Source organism: Podarcis erhardii, assembly GCF_964252035.2.
Source record: "Podarcis erhardii genome assembly, chromosome: 16".
NCBI lineage: Eukaryota > Metazoa > Chordata > Lepidosauria > Squamata > Lacertidae > Podarcis > Podarcis erhardii.
In genome coordinates, this window is record NC_138514.1 from 24,445,670 (window position 1) to 24,467,511 (window position 21,842).

At 47.7% G+C, this 21,842-nt stretch overlaps 1 protein-coding gene and 1 long non-coding RNA gene across 4 annotated transcripts in view; one reads left to right on the forward strand and one right to left on the reverse strand.

Moving 5' to 3' along the window:
* The window catches only part of PITPNM3 (PITPNM family member 3), a gene marked incomplete at its 5' end in the record, with an annotated part of 66,197 nt that extends 49,452 nt beyond the window's left edge, over nt 1-16,745 (forward strand). For all 3 annotated transcript variants that reach the window (XM_081843078.1, XM_081843077.1, XM_081843079.1), the window contains 13 exons: nt 1,080-1,199; nt 2,125-2,306; nt 3,220-3,392; nt 4,387-4,557; nt 5,773-5,964; nt 6,121-6,269; nt 6,951-7,067; nt 7,199-7,315; nt 8,968-9,116; nt 9,244-9,393; nt 10,155-10,338; nt 11,210-11,338; nt 13,751-16,745. In XM_081843078.1, the coding sequence (XP_081699204.1) occupies nt 1,080-1,199; nt 2,125-2,306; nt 3,220-3,392; nt 4,387-4,557; nt 5,773-5,964; nt 6,121-6,269; nt 6,951-7,067; nt 7,199-7,315; nt 8,968-9,116; nt 9,244-9,393; nt 10,155-10,338; nt 11,210-11,338; nt 13,751-14,059 (2,142 nt within the window). In that variant the 3' untranslated portion in view covers nt 14,060-16,745. The remainder of the gene's footprint in view (nt 1-1,079; nt 1,200-2,124; nt 2,307-3,219; nt 3,393-4,386; nt 4,558-5,772; nt 5,965-6,120; nt 6,270-6,950; nt 7,068-7,198; nt 7,316-8,967; nt 9,117-9,243; nt 9,394-10,154; nt 10,339-11,209; nt 11,339-13,750) is intronic.
* Nucleotides 16,746-18,133: 1,388 nt separating this feature from the next.
* Nucleotides 18,134-21,769, reverse strand: LOC309331157. Its single transcript, XR_014151733.1, has 3 exons — nt 21,625-21,769; nt 19,441-19,552; nt 18,134-18,636 (listed from the first exon to the last, which is right to left on the reverse strand). It is a non-coding gene; the product is annotated as an uncharacterized lncRNA (long non-coding RNA).
* Between the last annotated feature and the right edge of the window lie 73 nt (nt 21,770-21,842).

The window sequence follows — 21,842 nt, forward strand, 5'->3', positions numbered from 1 at the left end:
CACAGACAGCAGCTTTGATAAGGTTCTTCCCTCTAACCACTGGGCATTTCTCTCTTCCTTTCTCTCGTTCATACTTTGAACTCGTGTGTCCCTTTCTTTAAATGGAATCAAGGCAACTGAAAATGATGTAAAAATCTGCCTTATACACAGTGGAGAATAAATGTTAACTTACAAAGTTTTAGCCTTGTAAGTCATTCTTCTCACACTGCAGTTAAAACTCCTTCCCGTGGGAAGCAGTGATAGCCACCAATCTGGATGGCTTTAAAATAAGCCTCTTTTAAATTCACGGAGGAGGAGAGTGCTCTCCAGGGCTACTAGCCAGGATGGCAACACTCTGCCTCCGCAGTTGGAGGCAGCGATGCTTCTGAATACTGGTTGCTGGAAGCCAGAGGAGGAGAGAGGGCTGTTGTGCTTGGGTCCTGCATGTGGGTTTCACATTGAAGTGTCTGGTTGGCCATTGTGAGAATAGGATGCTGGACTAGATGTACCATTGGCTTGATCAAGTAGGGATCTGCTTACATTCTTATGTTTTAGAATAGAATAGAATAGAATTTATTATTTATACCCCGCCCATCTGGCTGGGTTTGCCCAGCCACTCTGGGTCGCTTCCAACAAAGTATTAAAATACAATAGTCTGTTAAACATTAAAAGCTTCCCTAAAGAGGGCTGCCTTCAGATGTCTTCTAAAAATCTGGTAGTTGCTCTTCTCTTTGACATCTGGTGGGAGGGCGTTCCATAGGGCAGGTGCCACCACTGAGAAGGCCCTCTGCATGGTTCCCTGTAACTTGGCTTCTCGCAGTGAGGGAACCACCAGAAGGCCCTCGACGCTGGACCTCAGTGTCTGGGCAGAACAATGGGGGTGAAGATGCTCCTTCAGGTTTTCACATCACCTGAATCCTCCTGTCTCTGGGTGTTGTGGTGGAGGCTCTCTTGACTTTTGTTGATGGGTTTGGGGATTGTTTGACTCTTTGGGTGTGTGTGGGTATGCATGCTGAGTGGTGGGTCTAGATGAAGCCTCTGGGACTTTGCTGCAAGGTGATGTCCTACCAACTTGGACGCCCTTCTCTTCTCCTTCCCAGGTGTGCCTCATTGGAGACTGCGTGGGAGGAATTATGGGGTTCGATGCCATCTGCTACAGCACCGGCTTGGCAGATGAAAGCCAGTCCAGCAGCAGGAGAGGCAGTGCCAGCAGTGCCCAGGTACAGTCCCTTCCTCTTGGGAGTGGGGTGGAGGGCGGGAGTCAGGACTGGCAGGCTTCCTGAGAGATCCCTGGCACCCGTCTGCTTGGGAACTCCAGTGCTCCTCCTATCCACTGAAAAAGCACATTGAGGAAGTTTGGGAGGCGAAACAATGGTTGCAGCTGCACCTGTTGAATTTCTGTCTGTCAGACTACTATTAAGGGTAAAGGAATAGGATACTAAGAAAAATCGCAAGCCTTCTTGCAAGAGGCCCAGAGACCCAATATAAGGTGGTGTGGTGTAGCGGCTAGCCTGTGGGGCTAGGATCTGGGAGAGACCAGCGTTTCAATCCGGACTCAGCCATGAAGCTCACTGGGTGTGGCCTCAGGCCAGTCAGCCACTCTCGACCAAAGCCTAGCCTGCAGGGTTGTTGTGAGGATAAAATTGGGGGGGGGAACCATGTGACCACCTTGAACTTCCTTGGAAGAAAATGTGGGATGTAAATGTAATAAAATAAATAAATCAGTTACTGGGAGCCCCAGGAGGGGAGGGTGTTGCTCTTTTGCTAAGGTCTTGCATGTGGGCTCCCCATTGGGGTATCTGGCTGGCCCCTGTGAGAACAGAACACTGGACTAGATGGGCCATTGGCCTGATCCAGCAGATCCAGCAGATTCTTCTCATGTTCTCATCCCTGCTTTATCCCACTCTTTCCCTGCCACTATAAACCTGTCCAAGTTTTGGGAGTAGATTTTGATGGCTGTACATTGGTGATTTTTGCACCATGAATGCCCCCTAGTGGATGAAGGCCTCTACATAACAAGATTCCAGCTCCTCTTGTGTCCCATCATGTTCTCTCTTCCCTTTTGAGCGCGCGCACACACACCCCCACCCGGGTTGTCCCAACGGCAATTCAATATTCCCTTTGCTGGCTTCTCTGCCCCTTCAGGATAATCCCCTCTCAGGCGAAGACTCCAACCTGGGGGAGCTGAAGCGTCTCAGCAAGAGCAACATTGACATCTCTGGGATGATGGAGGACGAGGAGCCCCAGCAACCGTTGCCGCGGAAACAGAGCGACTGCTCCAGCTACGAATGTGACGCTATCACGCAGCATCACGCCTTCCTCTCCAGGTAAGGGAGAGGGAGAGAGGAGGAGAGGCAGCCTCAGGTGGGTCCATCCAGGAGCCTGGAGACCAAAGTTCTATGAGCACCTGGGAGCAGTTCCTATTCATGTTGTCATTTAGTTAATTATTTGTAAGTTTTTAATGTTTCTTTATTCAAGGAAGGACACAATCTTCAACAAGATAAACGACTAAATAAGGAAATAAAGAGGACTATGTCACTGAAAGAAGATTAAAATTAAACATGCACACAAAACAAACTTGGGCCTTTTTGTTCACAAACCTCGTGGTGCATCAATAAAACTGCTAGGACATTTGTAAAGCTAAGAGGATCTGGTATCATTTCAAAATGTATGAGGGCTGACCCCCTACTTTGCAGGGGCTTGGGCTAGATGGCTGTTGGGGTCCATACCAACTCTGCAATTCTATGATTCTGTTAGTGGGAGTATAGAATTGTAGAATGGGACACCAAGGGTTGTCTAATCTGACCTCCTGGAATCCAGGAGTTGCAGCAGATGAATCCTTGATAGGTGGCTATCCAACCTCTGCTTAAAAGCCTCTGATAGAGGAGAGTCCACTACCTTCTGAGGGAGTCCATCCACTGGCTGAACAGCTCTTACTGCTAGAATGTTCTTCCTAAAATTGGGATTGACTTTCTTCTCATTCAAATCCGTTGGTTTGGGTCGTTGTTGTCCCCACCCCAGAGCAACAGGAAACAAGCTTGCTTGATATTTCATGTGACGGCCCTTCAGATATTTGAAGATGGCTATCATGTCACCTCTCCATCTCCTCTTCTCTAGGGTAAACATACCCAGCTCCCTCAGCTGTTCCTCATAAGGCTTGGTTTCCAGACCCTTGATCATCTCGGGTCTGGACAACATTCATCTTCCATGTTCCTCTCCCTCTCCTTCTCTCCTCTCCAGCATCCACTCCACAATGATGAGTGAGGATGCTGATTTCCCTCCTGAGACCTCTGCCAACCTGCTGGAAGTCAACCTGGGACGCTTTGACTTTGAAGTCTCCGATTTCTTCCTCTTCGGCTCCCCCCTTGGTTTGGTGCTTGCCATGAGGAGAACAGTCCTGCCTGGCCTGGAAGGTGAGCCCAGTTTCTTGGGGGGAATTACCTGGAGGGGTGCTAAGAAGCAAGGGGGCAGTAGGGGGGCTCTGGAGGTGGCTACCTTCAAGTGCATCACTTCTTTATGACTGATCAGCCTTAGAGCCTTGAAACAAAAAACTTTCCTACATCTGCTGAAACAAAACACTTTCCACACTTCTTCAAAAAAAATTTCTGCTGTTAGTGCTTTCAATGCTACTCCCATTGGTCACATTTGTTTGTATTTACAGTGCCGAGTTGTCACAAGATAGCCAATTTTCGGTAACGGCTATTGATTCTTATAAATTAGTTACTGTACATCTGTGGTAGGTGAAGGTTTGCTCATAGAATCATAGAATTGTAGAGTTGGAAGGGACCATGAGGGTCATCTAGTTCAACTCCCTGCAATGCAGGAATCTCTTGCCCAACATGGGGCTTGAACCCACAACTCTGAGATTAAGAGTCCCCTGCTCTACTGACTGAGCTCTCCAGCTTTTTGGTAAGTAGCCACAGATAAATAATCTAAATATACAAACACTCTAAAGGCTCTAAATTCCATTCACCTTCACATTTCCATTAGTAAGATGTGTGAAAAAATATTTTTCATGAAATATTCTTTGCTGTATAGCATATTTTTTCTTTTAGCTGCAATGTTAGAGCATATATTTATTTTCTGAATGGAAGAATGTGCAATTAATTGTTACTGTGTTGAAGGATGCAGATGCAGAGAGGATTATTATTATTATTATTCTGGAAAAAGCAAATCCTGCTGTTTATGGGATGCACCCGCTCATTCAAGAATCCACTGGGCTGCCCCATTTCTCCATTTGACAGCTCAAAGCTAACCCCCATCCTGGCCCCCCCACCTCCGCTGAAGCCTCTCTGGAAATGTAGGGACAAGCTTGGCAGCTGTTTCTGTCCTGCTTCAAGACATTTTGTGGGCAATTTCTGATGATTCTGGGGCTCCTTCCTCCCCTCCCTCTCTCCCCCTTTCCAGCCTCCCAGGTGCATCCCGCCTGCAGCCAGGTCTACAGCCTTTTCCACTCTGCGGACCCCTCCGCTTCCAGACTTGAGCCCTTACTGGAGAACAAGTTCCACCTCCTGCCTCCATTTACGGTCCCGAGATACCAGCGTTACCCACTGGGAGATGGGAAGTCCCACCTCTTAGGTACTTCTCATATTTCTCTGGTTTTCCAATTTTATTGGTTTCTCACCTCAAAAAGTGCAAATATAACAACAAATGAAAGAGGACAAAGAATAAAAAAAATGTATAGCATCAAAGCCCAGAAGAGCAGAAGTATAAAGATAGAGCACATCTCCAAAGGGATAATAAAGTATTAACCTCATACAAAGATTCCCTTTAGAAACATTAAAAATAAAAACGATTCTCTACCTGTGAGTCCCATCATTATTGACAATAAAGATTCTATGTAGACTTAAATGAGACATTTGCAAACCCTGGTGGCACTCAGTAGCCACGTGCCGCAATATTCGTGTAAGAAATAAAACCATGCCTTTCCTACTACAAGGTGACTTACAAAAATAGCTTAAAACAATAGATAGATAGATAGATAGATAGATAGATAGATAGATAGATAGATAGAGTGGTACCTTGGTTCTCGAATGGCTTAGTTGCTGAACAAATTGGCTCCCGAACACCGCAAACCTGGAAGTAAGTGTTCCGGTTTGCAAACGTTTTTTGGAAGCTGAACGTCTGACGCGGCTTCCACTTGAGTGCAAGAAGCTTCTGCAGCCAATTGGAAGCCATGCCTTGGTTTTCAAATGGTTTCGGGAGTTGAACAGACTCCTGGAATGGATTAAGTTCGAGAACCAAGGTATCACTGTAGATAGATAGATGATAGATGATAGATGATAGATAGATAGATAGATAGATAGATAGATAGATAGATAGATAGATAGATAGCAAAAGGCTGCAATATCAGATAAGATACAGTGGTACCTCGAGTTACAAACACCTCAGGTTACAAACACTTCAGGTTACAAACTCCACAAACCTGGAAGAGCTACCTCGAGTTGAGAACTTTGCCCCAGGATGAGAACGGAAATTGTGTGCTGGTGGCACAGCGGCAGCAAGAGGCCCCATTAGCAAAAGCACACCTCCAGTTAAGAACAGTTTCAGGTTAAGAACGGACCTCCGGAACGAATTCAGTTCGTAACCAGAGGTACCACTGTAGTGGCAAAATAGTAGCCTAAAAGACTCCCTTTGGCTGAGTATCTGGGGAAAGAGGAAGGCATCTCATGAACACATGGTTTTCTGGGGGGGCAGGGGACAAAGATGGACTGGAATAACACCTCCTGCCACCTGATATCTCTCTCTCTCTCTCTCTCTCTCTCTCTCTCTCTCTCTCTCCATCCTCTGCAGCGGATGTCCTCCACTGCCACAGCGCCCTGTTTGCTGAAGATAATTCTGCAAAGCTGCCCTCCTTTTCCTTGGCAGGGGTCTCTGAGCCTTCCAGCGCCACTCTAGGGAAGGGGCGTCGAGGGAGCACCGGCAGCAGCGACAGCGAGAGTTCTGGGTCGAGGGAGAGCTTGCTGCCTGCTAGCGTGACCCAGAGTGAGTCCCGCCCTCTGGGGGTTAAGGCAGGAGATCTCTCTCTCCGTGTTTCTGGTTGAACAAAAAATGGGAATCTAGGGTGCAGGGAATCTTGTGAGAAACAGGAAGCTTTGGGGCATAGTCTTGCTGATGCTGACCTCCTTTGTTTCCCTGCAGTCACATCTAAATGGTGGGGGGCAAAGAGGATAGATTATGCCTTATACTGCCCAGACGTCCTTACGGCTTTCCCCACAGTGGCTCTCCCCCATCTCTTCCACGCCAGCTACTGGGAGTCCACAGACGTGGTTGCCTTCATCCTCAGACAGGTGAGAGGGCCACTTTTTCTCCTCTACCTTGGGGCGGATGTAAAATGGAGGATGGGAGAACCATAGAACCTGGAAGGGGGGAACAGGTGGAATATAAATGTAATAAAAAATGAATAATTTAACAATTTGGGATCAGTTTATCTGCAAGATTGGCTTACCAAGTTCATGACCACTCAACCAGTTTGATTGACCAAACTAGCACTGTTTATAAGTGCCACGCAACACCCACATTGCATTCGTAAGCAATCTATCCTTTAGTGTGGCAGCACCTGCCCTACGGAACTCCCAGCCTCTTGACCTTCACTTTGCTCTTTTGGGCGCCTGCTAAAAACATTCTTGGTTAGACAAGTCTACCGAGATGTTTAGAAAGCTGGTGTGAGTTTTAACCCGTTTTTTAACTTTTTGAATGTCTTAAATCATTGTTGTTCATTTTTATTATCCATAATTTAATTGTTTTATTTTTTTTTGCAAAGCCCTTTTTAATGAATTGTACGAATTTTATGAAACAGAATGGATAAATAAACAAATAAATCCATCAGGGCGCCTTGGAATTCCTTGTTCCACGCACACAACAACCTAGTTGAATCCCACCCATTATTATAAAGAAAATGATGCCATCTTGCATGGCCATTTCTGCCGCCGAGGCTGCCGTCCCTCTCAGACGCTCACATTTCGTTTCAGGTGATGAGATTTGAAACCACCGCTGTCAAGGAGAGTAACAGCTTGGACCTGGCGATGCTCAGTCCCTCGAACCCCCGAGAGAAATGGCTGCGCAAGAGAACCCAAGTCAAACTGAGGGTGATGAGCGCATTTTCATTCATTCATTCATTCATTTTATTTCTATGCTGCTTTTCCACACATAGAGAGAAATACGGTACCCACCGCAGCTTACAACAAAGAAAACCGGAGTGCATTTCTTTCCTTTTCAGAATGTGACTTCCAACCACCGATCGAACGACGTCATCGCGGCCGAAGATGGTCCCCAGTCCCTGGTTGGCCGCTTCATGTACGGCCCCCTTGACATGGTGGCCCTGACGGGAGAAAAGGTAAGCCCCCCCTCCCCCCCCCCGGTCTTCATTCTTCCTGCTAAGGCTAATTGGACACACAGGGGTGTGTCAGCCATGCAGTGAAAGAGACTTCAGAAGGGGACTTTGTTCTCAGAGGGAGGCTTCTTACTGGTGGGACGGCAGAGGAAGAGCAAGGCTGCCCATCTTTAGCATTTTTAGCAGGTTCCGTATTGCACCGAAGTGCAGAATCTAAGGGAGGCAGCTCCTGGGTGGCAACCCTTTGATTTAATGGCTCATTTAAATCTGCCTGCTCCTTGCCACTCTCTTCACCTGGGCAAAATTGCAGCACTCAAAGCTGGGAAGTAAATTGGGGAAGAAGCTGGTGCTGCCTCCCCACCAATTATTATTATTATTATTATTATTATTATTATTATTATTATTATTTATTATTTATATACTGCCCTAAACCTGGGGGTCTCAGGGCAGTTCACAGAACAAAATCAAGATATAAAACCATAAAATACCTAATAAAAATATAAAAAAACAACCCAATAGCCTCCCCCCCCCCAAAAATAAAACATTTTAAAAGGGCATAGAGTGTAAATCAGATCAACCAAAGGCCTGGTTATGAAGGAACGTTTTTGCCTGGCACCTAAAGGTGTATAATGAAGGCGGAAGGCAAACTTCCCTGAGGAGAGCATTCCATAGATGGGGACCTGCTGCAGAGAAGGCCCCGTTCTCGGTTTGCCACCCTCTGGACCTCTTGAGGAGGGGGCAACAAAGGAGGGCCTCAGAAGATGATCTCAGGGTCTGGGTAGGTTCATATGGAAAGAGGTGGTCCTTGAGGGATTGCTGTCCTGAGCTGTTTATAGGTCAAAACAAGCACTTTGAATTGGGCCCGGAAACTAATTGGTAGCCAGTGCAGTCGGACCAGGATCGGTGTAATATGCTCAAACCGTCTTGCTCTGGTGGCCACCTGGCCACTGAATTCTGCACCAGCTGAAGTTTCCGAACCATCTTCAGAGACAGCCCAACGTATAACACACCAATATCACAGCCTGCTTGGCACCAACGTTGCCTCCCTCTCCTCTTCCACTGCAGTCTGGGGCTTCTGGGAGTTGTACTCCAAAAATACCGGGTTGTAGGGTGCTTGTGACACAGACCTGGTGGTGCCCCAACAGAGAACAACTGCTGGGGAGTGTGGGGGGGGGCGGGTTTCAGGAGGAACATCTGTGGCTCTGTTGCCACTGTACCACAACATCCAGCAAGGATCGTCTGATGCTCTGAAATTGAAATTGAAATTTGAAATACTTTATTGTCACTTGTACAACTTGTATACAGTGAGATTACACGAGCACCCCCCACTCATCTCTCTTAGTCTTAATTCCCCTTGTTTACTGACGGACACCCACCAAATCCAAAAGTCAGTTGCCTTGTTGTTATCTTTTCATTCAGCAGCCTAACAGCCCCCGGATAGAAGCTGTTCTTTACCTTCTTCTGGAGCCTCCAGGCCCAGAAGCAATCTATCTACATTCCTAGTCTGTTAGGGGCATTTGGCCCCTGTGAGAACAGTGCACTGGACCAGATGGGCCATCAACGTGACCCACCAAGGTTCATCTTTTGTTCTTATGTGCTCCTGCTCTCTGACTGGATAACAGGAAGTGCATCCAGGTGTTCTCTTCCTCCTCCAGGTTGACATCTTCATTATGACAGAGCCCTCTTCTGGGCGCTGGGTCTACTTTGACACGGAGATCACCAACAGCAGCGGGAGGGTCTCCTACAACTTCCCTAAAGACAAGAGGCTGGCAGTGGGTGTCTACCCCATCAAGATGGTGGTCAGGTAAGGCCCAGGCCTTGGGAGGTTCTGGGAAGGGTGTCTGTGTGCCATGGGGAGGGGGGTGGCGCAGAATCCCCAAAAACGCTCAGCGGCTGGAGAGAACACGGTACTTGCTTTTTGCCCCCTCCAGGGGCGACCAGAGCACAGCCGTCAGCTACCTCACTGTCCTCCCCCGGGGAATGGAGTGCGTGGTTTTCAGCATCGATGGGTCCTTTGCAGCCAGCGTCTCCATCATGGGCAGCGACCCCAAAGTTCGGGCCGGCGCAGTCGACGTTGTCAGGTGAGGGGCTCCCAGCAAATGATTCTGTGGACAGAATTAATTCATACTCAGGCCAGGTGGAGGCTCAGTTGACCTTGGGAACCCCTAGAGGCTGGATCATGAGAACAGGCCAATGGATCAGGCCAATGACCCACCCCAGTCCAGCATCCTTTTCTTCCAGTAGCCACCCAGAGGCCTGTGGGAAACCATCAAGCAAGACCCGAGCACAAGAGCCCCCTCCCCACCTCTCGGTTTCCAACAACTGGAATTCAGAAGCATTGCTGCCTCCAGCTGTGGAGGCGGAACATAACCATCATGGCTACTAGCCATTGATAGTTGTCTCCTCCATGAATTTGTCTGATTGTCTTTTAAAGCCATCCAAGTTGGTGGCCATCACTGCTTCCTGTGGGAGAGAGTTCCATAGTTTAACTTCGTGCTGTGTGAAGGAGGACTTTCTTTTATCTGTCCCAAATCTCCCAATGTTCATTGGACACCCCCAATTTCTAGCGTAACAAGAAAAGGAGGAAAACTTTCCCCTACCCTCTTGCTCCATGCCTTGCATAATTTTCCTCCAAACTGAAAAGTCCAAAATGCCACAACCTTTCTTGATAGGGGAGTTGTTCCACCAACTTTTTCATTTGGGTCGCTCTTTTCTGAACCTTTTCCAGCTCTACAAAATGAGCACTCTGTGATTTGAGCACCTTCTCTCTCTCTCTCTCTCTCTCTCTCTCTCTCTCTGTGTGTGTGTGTGTGTGTGTGTGTGTGTCCCCTGCATACTGCAGACACTGGCAAGACCTGGGCTACCTGATCATCTACATCACAGGGCGCCCGGACATGCAGAAGCAGCGGGTCGTCTCCTGGCTCTCTCAGCACAACTTTCCCCAAGGGATGATCTTCTTCTCGGATGGGCTGGTCCATGACCCCTTGAGGCAGAAGACCATCTTCCTCCGCAACCTGGTGCAAGAGGTAGCTGACAGATGGGTGGGGACTTCCCCCCTTGAGGGTTTTGGGAATGGAGGGTGGGGTGGGGGGTACAAATGCAATAACCAACAAACCAAACAAACAATATCTATATATCTACAGCATATATAGATATATTCAAGCAATCCCCCTTGATATAATGCATTATTTATTTTTATTTTTAAAATAGACACATTTACTGGCCCACAAGTATATGCATTTTTGGGGGCACCTTTTTGTCGTTGGATAACTTCACTCCAAAAATTCAGAGAAGTGAGAGTTTTGTTTCAGTTTGCAAAATTGTTTCAGGAAGTTCAGATCAAATCCACACCCATCCTTAGTTTGGGTTGGGGTGGAGGGCTTAGCCGACTGGGCACTGACCTTCCGGCGCAGTTGGCGCCAGCATTGGCTCGGATGAATATCTCCTGCTCAGTCCTGATGCTTCAAACTGCCTGCAGGGGCAAATTTTGGACATTAGGAACATAAGAACATACGAAGAGCTTGCTGGATCAGGCCAGCAGCCCATCTAGTCCAGCATCTCCCAGTGGACAATCAGATGCTTGCAGGAAACCAGTAAGCAGGATCCGAGCCCAAGAGCCCTCTCCCCTCCCGTCATATTCAAAAGCATTGCTGCTTCCAGCTGTGGAGGTAGAGCATAGCATGGCTAGCAGCCATTGGTATCCCTCTCCTCCACAAATTTGTCTCTTGTATGCCCCTTCTGTCCCTGGAGAGAGTACTGAGAGCGTGTCCTTAGAAGCAAACTGGAATCCCTCTGGGGTTGGTGCTTCAAGGCCTGAAATAAGTGAGTCGAAGAGGCAACCAGCCAAAATGTGATGAAAAGGGGCTAAAGCTTTGTCATTTCTCCATCTTCTCCTAGTGCCACATCAAGATCTGTGCTGCCTATGGCTCCATGAAAGACATCTCTGTTTACAACGTCCTGGGTCTCTCCCCCTCCCAGATCTACATCGTTGGACGGCCAGCAAAGAAATATCAGGCTCAGTGTCAGGTGACTTTGTTATTTCTTTGTTTAGAGCAGTGGTCCCAGAACCTTTGGGGGGCCACCACCCCTTTGGTTCCATCAGTTCATCCCTAGTGCTCCCTGTGCTATATGTATATAAAAGCATCATTCACAATACCGCTTCACATGATCCACTAAGGACGATAAGAACCCAATGAATGAATGAGTCAATTTCGGTGACTGACCAGGGTGAGTACCCCAATAAAATTCAAAACAGTTGCACTTCATTGCACATTTATTCAAAACCCCATAAAAAGTATTTTTCAGAATAGCAGTTTGTGCAACCCACCGAGCAGAGTAATAATGCAGCACACGATTCAAAGCAATAAGAATTAATTGCACGTTTATTCAAAATTGAAATGAAACTGTTTAGTTTAATGGAGTAAGCAAACTGGATGAAATTGATCCAGTGCCCCTCTACTATCTGCTTGCCTCTTAGCCGCCACCCCCCTAGGGAATCTTGCTGCCCCCCAGGGGGTGGTACCGATCTAGCTGAAAGGCAAGGCAAGGGAATCACACAGAATCAAAGAATCAAGGAGTTGGAAAGGGGTCCCTAGAGTCATCTAGTTCAACCTCCTGTATTGCAGGAATCATAATCAATCTCCTTTAACTGCACTGCAGCCCTATTTGTTATTGTTGTTGTATAACTGTAAGATTATTCAAAACAAAACAAATTCCTTCCAGTAGCACCTTAAAGACCAACTAAGTCAGTTCTAGGTATGAGCTTTCGTGTGCATGCACACTTCTTCAGGTATGAGCTTTCGTGTGCATGCACACTTCTTCAGATGCACACTTCTTCAGCTCAGGTATCTGAAGAAGTGTGCATGCACACGAAAGCTCATACCAAGAACTGACTTAGTTGGTCTTTAAGGTGCTACTGGAAGGAATTTGTTTTGTTTTGACTATGGCAGACCAACACGGCTACCTATCTGTAACTGTAAGATTATTGTATAACCTTAGAAGGCGGCATGGCTTTGAGGAAGGGTGAGACCCTACTTTTCTGCGTTTGCCTCTCTAGTTACTGACTGAGTGCATGTGAAAGTTGACTCTTTGCAAGGGGCAGGTCCAAAGGGTGAAAAGGACGGTTGTGAATGGGCTTCTGTTCCCTTACCGTGGGTGGTTTGGACTTCAGGAAACAGCACCTCAGTCCTCACATTCTTGTAACAATAACAATAACTATTATTTATAGCCCGCCCATCTGGCTAGGTTTCCCCAGCCACTCTGGGCAGCTCCCAGCAGATTAAAAACAGAATAAAACATCAACAATTAAAAACTCCCCTAAACAGGGCAGCCTTTAGATGTCTTCTAAAAGTCAGATAGTTGTTTATTTCCTTGACATATGATGGGAGGGTGTTCCACACGGCGGGTGCCACTACCGAGAAGGCCCTCTGCCTGGTTCCCTGTAACCCCACTTCTCACAGTGAGGAAACCACCAGAAGGCCCTCAGAGCTGGACCTCAGTGTCCGGGCAGAATAATGGGGGTGGAGACACTCCTTCAGGTATACTGGGCTGAGGCTGTTTAGGGCTTTAAAGGTCAGCACCAATACTTTGAATTGTGCTTGGAAACGTACTGGGAGCCAATGCAGGTCTTTCAGGACAAGTGTTATGTGGTCTCTGTGACCACTCCCAGTCACCAGTCTAGCTGCCACATTCTGGATTAGTTGTAGTTTCCAGGTCACCTTCAAAGGTAGCCCCACATAGAGAGCGTTGCAGTAGTCCAAGCGGGAGATAACTAGAGCATGCACCACTCTGGCGAGACAGTCCGTGGGCAGGTAGGGTCTCAGCCTGCATACTAGATGGAGCTGGTAGACAGCTGCCCTGGACACAGAATTGACCTGTGCCTCCATGGACAGCTGTGAGTCCAAAATGACTCCAAGGCTGTGCACCTGGTCCTTGCTCCATTCAGGACCAGGGAGTCCTCCATATCTGTCTGCCCCCTGCCCCCCCCAAACAGTACTTCTGTGTTGTCAGGATTCAGCCTCAATCCGTTAGCCACTCTGACCGCCTCCAGGCACTCACACAGGACCTTCACCGTCTTCACTGGTTCTGATTTAAAAGAGATGTAGAGCTGGGTATCATCTGCATACTGATGAACACCCAACCCAAACCCCCTGATGATCTCTCCCAGGGGCTTCATGTAGATGTCAAAAAGCATCCCACAAGTGAGAGCCATGGGGTCTGAACACTCATCCCCCACCACCACTTTCTGGACATGGCCCAGGAGGAAGGAGCGGAACCACCATATTACAGTGCCCCCAACTCCCAGCCCCTCTAGCCAGTCCCCTCTGCCCCCCCCCGAATCATCATAGAATTGTAGAATTGGAAGGTACCCCAAGGGTCTAGTCCAACTGCCTTCAATGCTGCCGATTTCTGTCCTTCTCTGTTTCCTCTTCCTTCCAGTTCCTGAGCGAAGGCTACGCAGCCCACCTGGCCTCGCTGGAGTCCAGCCTGCGCTCCCGCCCCAAGAAGAACAACTCGCGCATGATCCTGCGCAAGGGCAGCTTCGGCCTCCACTCGCAGCCGGACTTCCTGCGCAAGCGGAACCACCTCCGGAGGACTCTCTCCGTTCAGCAGCCCGACCCACCTTCCCTGACCCCCAAGCCGGAACGAGCCCAGAGCCAGCCCGAGTCGGACAAGGACCATGACCGGCCCCTGCCCCCCATTGCGTGGGGCAGAGGGGGGATCCCCAAGTTTGAGTCCGCCCCATAGCGGGCATCGGGGAGGGTGCCGTCGTGGCTCCTGCGTCCTGTGATGAGTGTGTTGGGTTCCGGCGCTTTGAGAGCTGCCTGGGCAGCTCTGGGGTCCAAATTGGGCGGGGAAGGGCCGGGGGGGCTCCCCCAAGCTGCAATGGTGTCTGTCTTCCAAAGGGACACCCCTGCGTGCTCCCCTATTTGTGTATCTGCTGATGAAATGTGGAGAGCAGAGAAAATGGGGCATGCCTGCTGCGGTCTCTGGAAGTTGGTGCATTGGGCGGGCAAATGAGCTGTACATGTATACTACATTTTGAAGTGTGCAATAAGGGGTCTGGCTCATGCCACAGAGTGGGGGGGACGGGACCCCAGGTAGCACCTAAACCTGCTTTTCAAATAAAAAAGTGCAGGCTGGTTTCCAAGCCCCGTGGCTGCACCGACAGTGGAGACAACTCTCTCTCTCAGGGATGGAAGGGAACCCGTCCAAGCACAGAGGTGGTCAGTAGGCAGCTTTGCAGAGAGACTCTCTGAAGTGCCTGAAAGGTCTTTTCCGTTCCAGCGGCCCATTGATATAGCCGGCCTCAGATTTCCATGTTTCTAAAGAGGCGGAAAACGGACAGGGACATCAGCAAAGAAGGAGGCAAACGTGGCTGGAAACATTTACGGAAGGAAAATTCCCTGGATAAGAAGAAGGCAAAGGTGGCATATGCTGCTTGAAGGGGTGCCTGGCTTTTTCCCAGCTGTGGCAGCTGCTTTCTCCTGCCACACGGTTGGGTGTGTTTGTGGCTTTGTGGACAATAAACCCCACACTGGAGCAGTCCATTTGATGAACCAAATAGCGTTAGGAGTGTGTTAATGTGCCCCTTCTTCTTCTTCTCCTCTCCTTCACCCTCATTGGGATCTCCAAAGCACCCCTCAGTGCTGCTGCCACCCTGTGTGCGTGTGTCGAAATTGTGCGCGCTGCCGTTGTGTCTTGTGGAACGTGGTTGGTTGTGGCAAGTGTTTTCAAGTGAAAGGGGTGGGTGGGAAGTGCATGTGTCACCTGTTCAGTGTTCAGTGTGGATTTCAAATGGAAAAGGCAATGACTTGCTCACACCTGCGCTTCCAAGTCTGATGTCCTAAACACAACACACACACACACCACAACCATACACGCCAACACCGCCAACACGCACACACCATACCCAACACACTCCCGTTCTCTTTCCCAGCTCTTGGGTGCAAACCCATGGCTTTTTTGGGGATAGGGGAGCTCCATGGCAGCTGAGTAGTCCAGTTTCACTAAGTCAAGGTGTGGAAAGAGAGAAATATTTACATAGGGGAACAGGATGGGGTGCCAAATGGCGTGCCCTGTGTGTGCAGTGTATATTATCCCATGGGGGCCTTTTGCACGACTTTCACTGCTGACGTTGCACAGCACAGGTTCACATTTTCCCACTTGATCTGCTTTGTTTGCTGTCCTGTCAGAAAGAAAGTGGGGAGGGGGACTTGTACTCATCACCCAGATCTTGAGCTTTCATTCTCAAGAGGCGCTCAGGCGATGGTTAGGTCTGCTAGTCCTGAGGGGTGAGAGAGCTGGGCTTCCCTCCTCAGCTCCTGAACCTTCTCTCTGTGGAGTTTGTTTCAAAAGTCTTAGAAAGCGAGGTCACCCAAAACACTTTCAACTTCCTCTTTAAAAAAAAATCCCTCCTACTGATGTGATACCATGATTTGGAGTGAGTCAGCGGTGGTCTCGTAACTTGGAACTTACTGCAGACCCATTTCAAAGCTTTTAGTGCTCCAGGCTGCAAAACCCCAGGGGTAGGGTTGTGTTTCTGTGAAAGTTTTTGACTAATAATTGCTCCAGTGGGAAGGCAGCATCCCTGAACCAGTTTCAAACTGGCTGGAATCATAGGATTGCTGAGTTAGAAGTCATCTGGTGCAACCCCCTGCAGCAACTCTGCAGTGGTGTCTCCTTCAGATCCCAACCCTGAGCTTGGAGCTGGGGACAGATTGTCAAGTGATTATCTCAAAGGACCGCATTTCAAACTCTGAACTGCTTGAACTTTGGGTTGCAAAATGCAGCATCAGCAGCCTCTTAGGACACAGTTGATGACCATAGAGAAGTTCCCTCTATGCCTATTGAACTTCTGCCATGAAAGGCAGAGGGGTGAGATCACCTAAGCAAATGGAAACCAGTCTGGACAGTCAAACACAGCTGTAGTTCTTGATAAAACTCAGGCTGGGTGGTGAAGTTGCAAGCACCAGAAGATTATGGCCCCTCCAATGCTTTCAAGAGCTGGTGTGCCAAGGAATGGTGGTCTTGGGGTGGCAAGGCTCTTCTTGTCCTGCCGCAGATGTGAAGTCCTGGGTGTCCTCTTTGTGCAAAGAGACAGGAGGGTTTCAGGGGGCGTTTTGAAGTCTTACAGTCTGCATCTATGTACAACTCTGAATTTCTTACATGGACAATCAACACGGGAGGAGGGAATAAAGACTCGTGTCCTCCCCCCAGAAGCGGTGTACATTTTGGTGTGGAATTGTGTGTTTTTCTATTATATATATATAAAAATAATCCTCTGACAAATGGAGTCCTGTCAAACGAACACCTTCTCTGCCTTTTTGGTATCTGTACTTGGAAAGGGTCCTTTTCTCACTCTCTGTCCTTCCTGCTGAATTTCTGCGACCCTCTCAGCACATGGATCAAATAAAACCACTCTACCTTCTCACTCAGGACTGTGTGGCTCTTGCTGGTTTGCAGTTCTTTGTTGTCAGACTGTGTGTGTGTGTGTCAAGGTATGATCTGCTTCTCTTGTGGGAATGTTGAGGATATAGGAAAGGATATATTGAATAAGTATTATCCTTCCTTCACTCACCCCTAGTGAGTGATGAAGCAGAGCAGATTCCCCTCAATATAGCAGGAAGCTAGTTTGCAGATTCGTTTGAATCTCTTTGGTTAAGTAACCCAATCTGGTTTGCCCAAATGGATTATTCCTGGTGCCCCTTTTATCCCTCTTAAAAGAATAAAGGCACAAAGTAACCAGAAGTTTACTCACATTTCAGTTCATGATTTGATCCCTGAAAGGCAGATGTTAACTAGTAGTTACATGACAAACTGTGAGTTCATCTCATATGGAGATTGAGCTCAGGTGCTGCTGGCTGAGAGCCAGCAGACAGCAAAATTACATTAAGAGACCAAAATGGCTGCAGGAAAGCAGCATGGCAGCAAGAGAGCAACAAGCCAGAGATCAGCAAGAGAGAGAAAATGGCTGTGTGACTCAGCTCTTTTATGGAGTCAGCCATGGCCACGTCCATCTCCCAGATCACATGCAGGGAGAGGATGCTCCGACTGGAGTAACATCCCCCTGCCTGTGCCCACTCTAGGGAAATATGGAATGTTGTACTTGACTGTTCCAATGGATTACATCCCAGGGCTATGGCTACCAGCCATGATGGCTATTGGTGGTGGTGGTTTTTAAATTTTATTGATTTATTACAAAAAAGTGCAAAAATAACAAAATGGGGGGGGGGGGGAGAATAAACCACAATGCATCACAGTCCAGAAGGACTTTCCAGTCCAATCTTAGAGACAAAGCACATGTTCTTCTTAGAATATCAGTAAAGAAATCCTCCAGGCAGTACAGTATTAATCTATGGAGCTCTCCCCCATGGGAGGCTGTGATGGCTGCCAACTCGGATGGCTTTAAAAGATGATTGAGAAAATGAATGGAGGAGAAAGTTGCTCTTGTGCTCAGGTCCTCCTTGTGGGTTTCCTATTGGGGGCATCTGGTTGGCCACTGTGAGAACAGGATGCTAGGATAGATGAGCCATTGGCCTGACTCAGCACCTGGTTAGAACCTCATTTATTGTCAGGGCTGCTGGCCTCACTTTTCCAGGCTCCCTCCTTCCTGAAAATGTGTGTTTGAGAATAGAGGTCTGCCCTACACTTCCACAGTGAGGACACAGACTCACTGGTTTCCAACCCGTTTGGGGCCTCTGTCCCCTTGGCTCCATTAAACTCATACCCAACATCCCCTCCCCTCCAAAAAGCATAATTCAGAATAGCTGTTTGCATGACCCCACCAAGTAAGATGATACCACAATGGAATTCAAAACAAGGACAATTAATTGTGCTTTTATTCAAAGGCCAATTGAAGCTAAAAACAATTCAACAAAATGGATGAACTTGATCCAGGTTTGGAAAAGCTGCTTGGAAATAGATGGTTTTTTATGTGAACTAAAGAACCCTCAAATAGTGTAAATTATATCATTCCAGCAGCTAAGAAAGGGGCACTTGCTGACTTCAGGGACCACTTTCTGGGAGAGCCTTTCCCAGAAGGCAGATTGTCTGCTTGATGGGCAGAGAATCCATTGGATGAAAAGTCTGTTCAGCCATGAAGGGGCCAGAATTCGAGGTGGGGAAAGAGAGAGAGGAGGCCCATTGAAGTGGCAAAGGGCTTGCTGAGATTCAGGTTGCGTTTTCCTCATGAGGTCTATGCACTGGTGGTAGTGGAAGGAATGGCTGTGGTATTCATAGCACTGTCCAGATATGACACAAGATCCTTGGCCCACTGAGCATTTGAGTCAGCACAGGCTGACCTCCCACTATTGAATATAAACCTGTCAGGGAAAGAAACAGACATCATTAATGTGTCACTGAATATGCTCTTTGAATTCTCCGTTTGTGTGAGGACCCATCCTCTCTTGAATCTGGAGAAACAGGCAGAGAAACGTGCCTCCCACGTTAAAAGGCCCCAAGCCCACCCTTGACAGGGAGTACAAAGGAGGGAGAAATCTCTCCTATTCACAGTGTAATAAGAGCCCCACCAAATTCCCAACCAAAACCACTGAATTGCACCTCTCCTTCAAAATGTGCACTTCTCTGAATTTTGCAATCCAGTCCTCCCACCAAACCGTACACACAAATATGTCTGTGTTAATGGTGATAATGTACAAAAGTGCAACCTATTGCTTGCATAAATGCATGGATTATGAGTAATATGCAATGTTTGTCTACAAATTTCCATGCAATATATATATATAGTCTTAAGTTCAGGTCAGTCAATTTTTCAGAGGTATGCATATATATATACATACATATATATATGTGACATGTATATATATATACATACATATATATGCATACCTCTGAAAAATTGACTGACCTGAACTTAAGACTCAGAAGCTGAATTGGAGAGTTGTTACCATCCCTAGTGGGAAAACACAACCCATCTTGGCTCCCTGGTGACAATTCCTCTGTATCTCTCAGACCTATTCATGATTTTTTAAGTGTCTCCCCCAAACTCAAAATAGCCCCCCCCCCCAAATGCTGGAACCTTTTGTCATCATCATCTTTCACCCTTCATCCTTTGAACCACGTTCACCCACTGTTCTTTGGGCTCTTGCCCAGCCTCTGAAACTTACACTATGGAAGGCAGAGAACATCTGCTGCTGGTGTAGAAATAATCCTTCACCCTAGCCTTTGGGAATGCCTTCTTGGAATTCTGTGCGCAGCAGGGAGTTGCTTCTGCCTCAGCTATAAGAGGTGGGGAAAGCAGGTATTGTTATTTATTTCCTAAATTCATTAAAAACCAAGTGGCTATCACCAGAGACACCATCATCCAGTTGACCGGAGGGTTACCCCCATCTTACCTGTCCATAGAGGCTCATGCATTTAAAGGCAGGAGTGGGGGACTGAATGGCTGAATGTGGCCCTTCAGGGCTCTCCCTCTGGCCCTCAGAACTCTCCCCAGATCATGCTCTCCTCCCTTTACCAGTCCCTGCTCTCCACCTTCCTCCGGTGCCCTTGGCCTATCAAGGCCAAGGAGCAAGTACAGCCAGCTCTGATAGCCTTTGAAGTCTACTAGACAAGATCACTGCCACACATTTCTCTGAATAAAGTATTGCTTTTTAAATTCCTTTTAATAAAAAGTGTGGTGCCCTTTATCCTGTCTATACCCAATTTACGTTATGCTGAAAACAAAACAAGTCTTGCGTTTAACTGCTGTGCTACACAGACTCTCTCAAGGTGCCTCATTTTGGAGCACCCCTGAGCCCATCAAACCCAGGTACTGTGATTTGTTGACTAAAATTAGTAAATGTATTAAATGCAAAGTAGCTATCACCAGAGGCACCATCATCCACTTGACTGGCCTGCAATGCTCTCCCTTTCTCTATCCCTTATATTTAATAGCAGCAGTTAGGCACCTCCTTCTGAATGTGGCCTGTCATGAGTATGTGGCCCTCAGAATTCTCCCTGGACCTGTGCCAGGATGGAGGAAGGCGAAGAGAATTGGAGACTGGAGATGTGTGTAGGGGGAAACCCTGGTTTTCTGTGTGTGGCTGGGATATATTTTCTTATCTTCCCTATTACATTTCAAACTCATAACCAATATCTCCATCTTTTTCTACTTTGTAACACTTCGTATATTTCTCCTTACAAAACTTCTTGTAGTCCTACTAGCGTAATTTGTTGATTACAGTTGCTCTTCAAATAATTCATATACTTCTTCCAATCTTCTGTAAATCTCTGGTCCCGAATCATTCCTGTTATTTTGTCCAATTCTGCACAATGGGGCACAATTTCCAAGGAAGGTCTCCTGATGAAGCCCCAGTGAAAAGAACAGGATCTCATAGGGATGCCATGGAGGGGGGGGAGAGAAGCATGGCCCTCCTGACATGTGGGTTCCATGTAGCTGTCATGCCTCAAACTTATTCATTTCATTTCTAAGATGTCTTACCCTATCCCTATAAGGTCCTGGGGTGGGTGACAACAGAACTTACTGCTATAAATGCAAATATAAATACTGTTATAAATATTGTTGGAACAACTTCCTTTTCCTCCCCCCTCCACCTGCTGCATGGATGTGTCTATGTCTTTTCTTTCCCACTATCTAAGATGTTTCCATCTTGGGTTAATGCATTGCATCAAGGGGGCGTGTTCAACCAAAAACACCTCCCCATTAAGCACAGCACTGGGCCACCACTCCAACAAACTGGTTGGCCAGTTGGCCCTGAGATGGCCCACCCTAGTGATGGCCACCAACTTGTAGGGCTCTAAAAGAGGGTTAGATGACTCCATGGAGGACAGGGCTATTGATGGCTAATAGCTATGATCTGCCTCTGCAGTTGGAGGCAGTAATCAGTTGCTAGAAACCACAGGAGGGAAGAGTTGCTTTTGTGGGTTTCCCATTGTGGCATCTGGTTGGCCACTGCGAGAATATGGTTCTGGACCGCATGGCTCTTCTTGCATTCTTATGTCCTTATTCCAGCTAATGTCCAACCCCAGGTCAATCAATGCCACGGAACAAGAATTGACAACTCCAGTAGGTTTCCAGGTCAGCTGAAGAGGGTCGCAGCAGACATTGCTCTCCATGAAACGTTTTAATTCTTTTTAGATGAAGAGACTGATGCCCCTCACCATGTCTCCTCATTTCAAAGTGCTTTATCTCAAAAGAACAAGCTCCTGTACTGCACTCACTAAGTGTGCCTCATTTTAGAGCACCCCCAAGCCCATCAAGGACCAAGAAAAGTCACCACAAGCCCCTGTGAGTGTCCCAAATCTCCTAGGAGAATCACGTGGAGAGATAAGGAGTTGAAATGACTTACCTGGGGCAGCAGTGGCCAGAGAGAACAAGACCACAGCAAGGAGAGCAGTTATGGCAGCCAGAGAGATCTTCATGTTGTCTAGTGATGAGGAGCAGATTTGAGGACAGACCAAAAGGCTTTCTCAGCTGCTCAGTACCTAATGCTCCTCCAGGTCTCTTCTTATACAGGATTTTGGATGAAGTCACAAGGTGTGGCACAGAGAGGACACGCACAAAGCT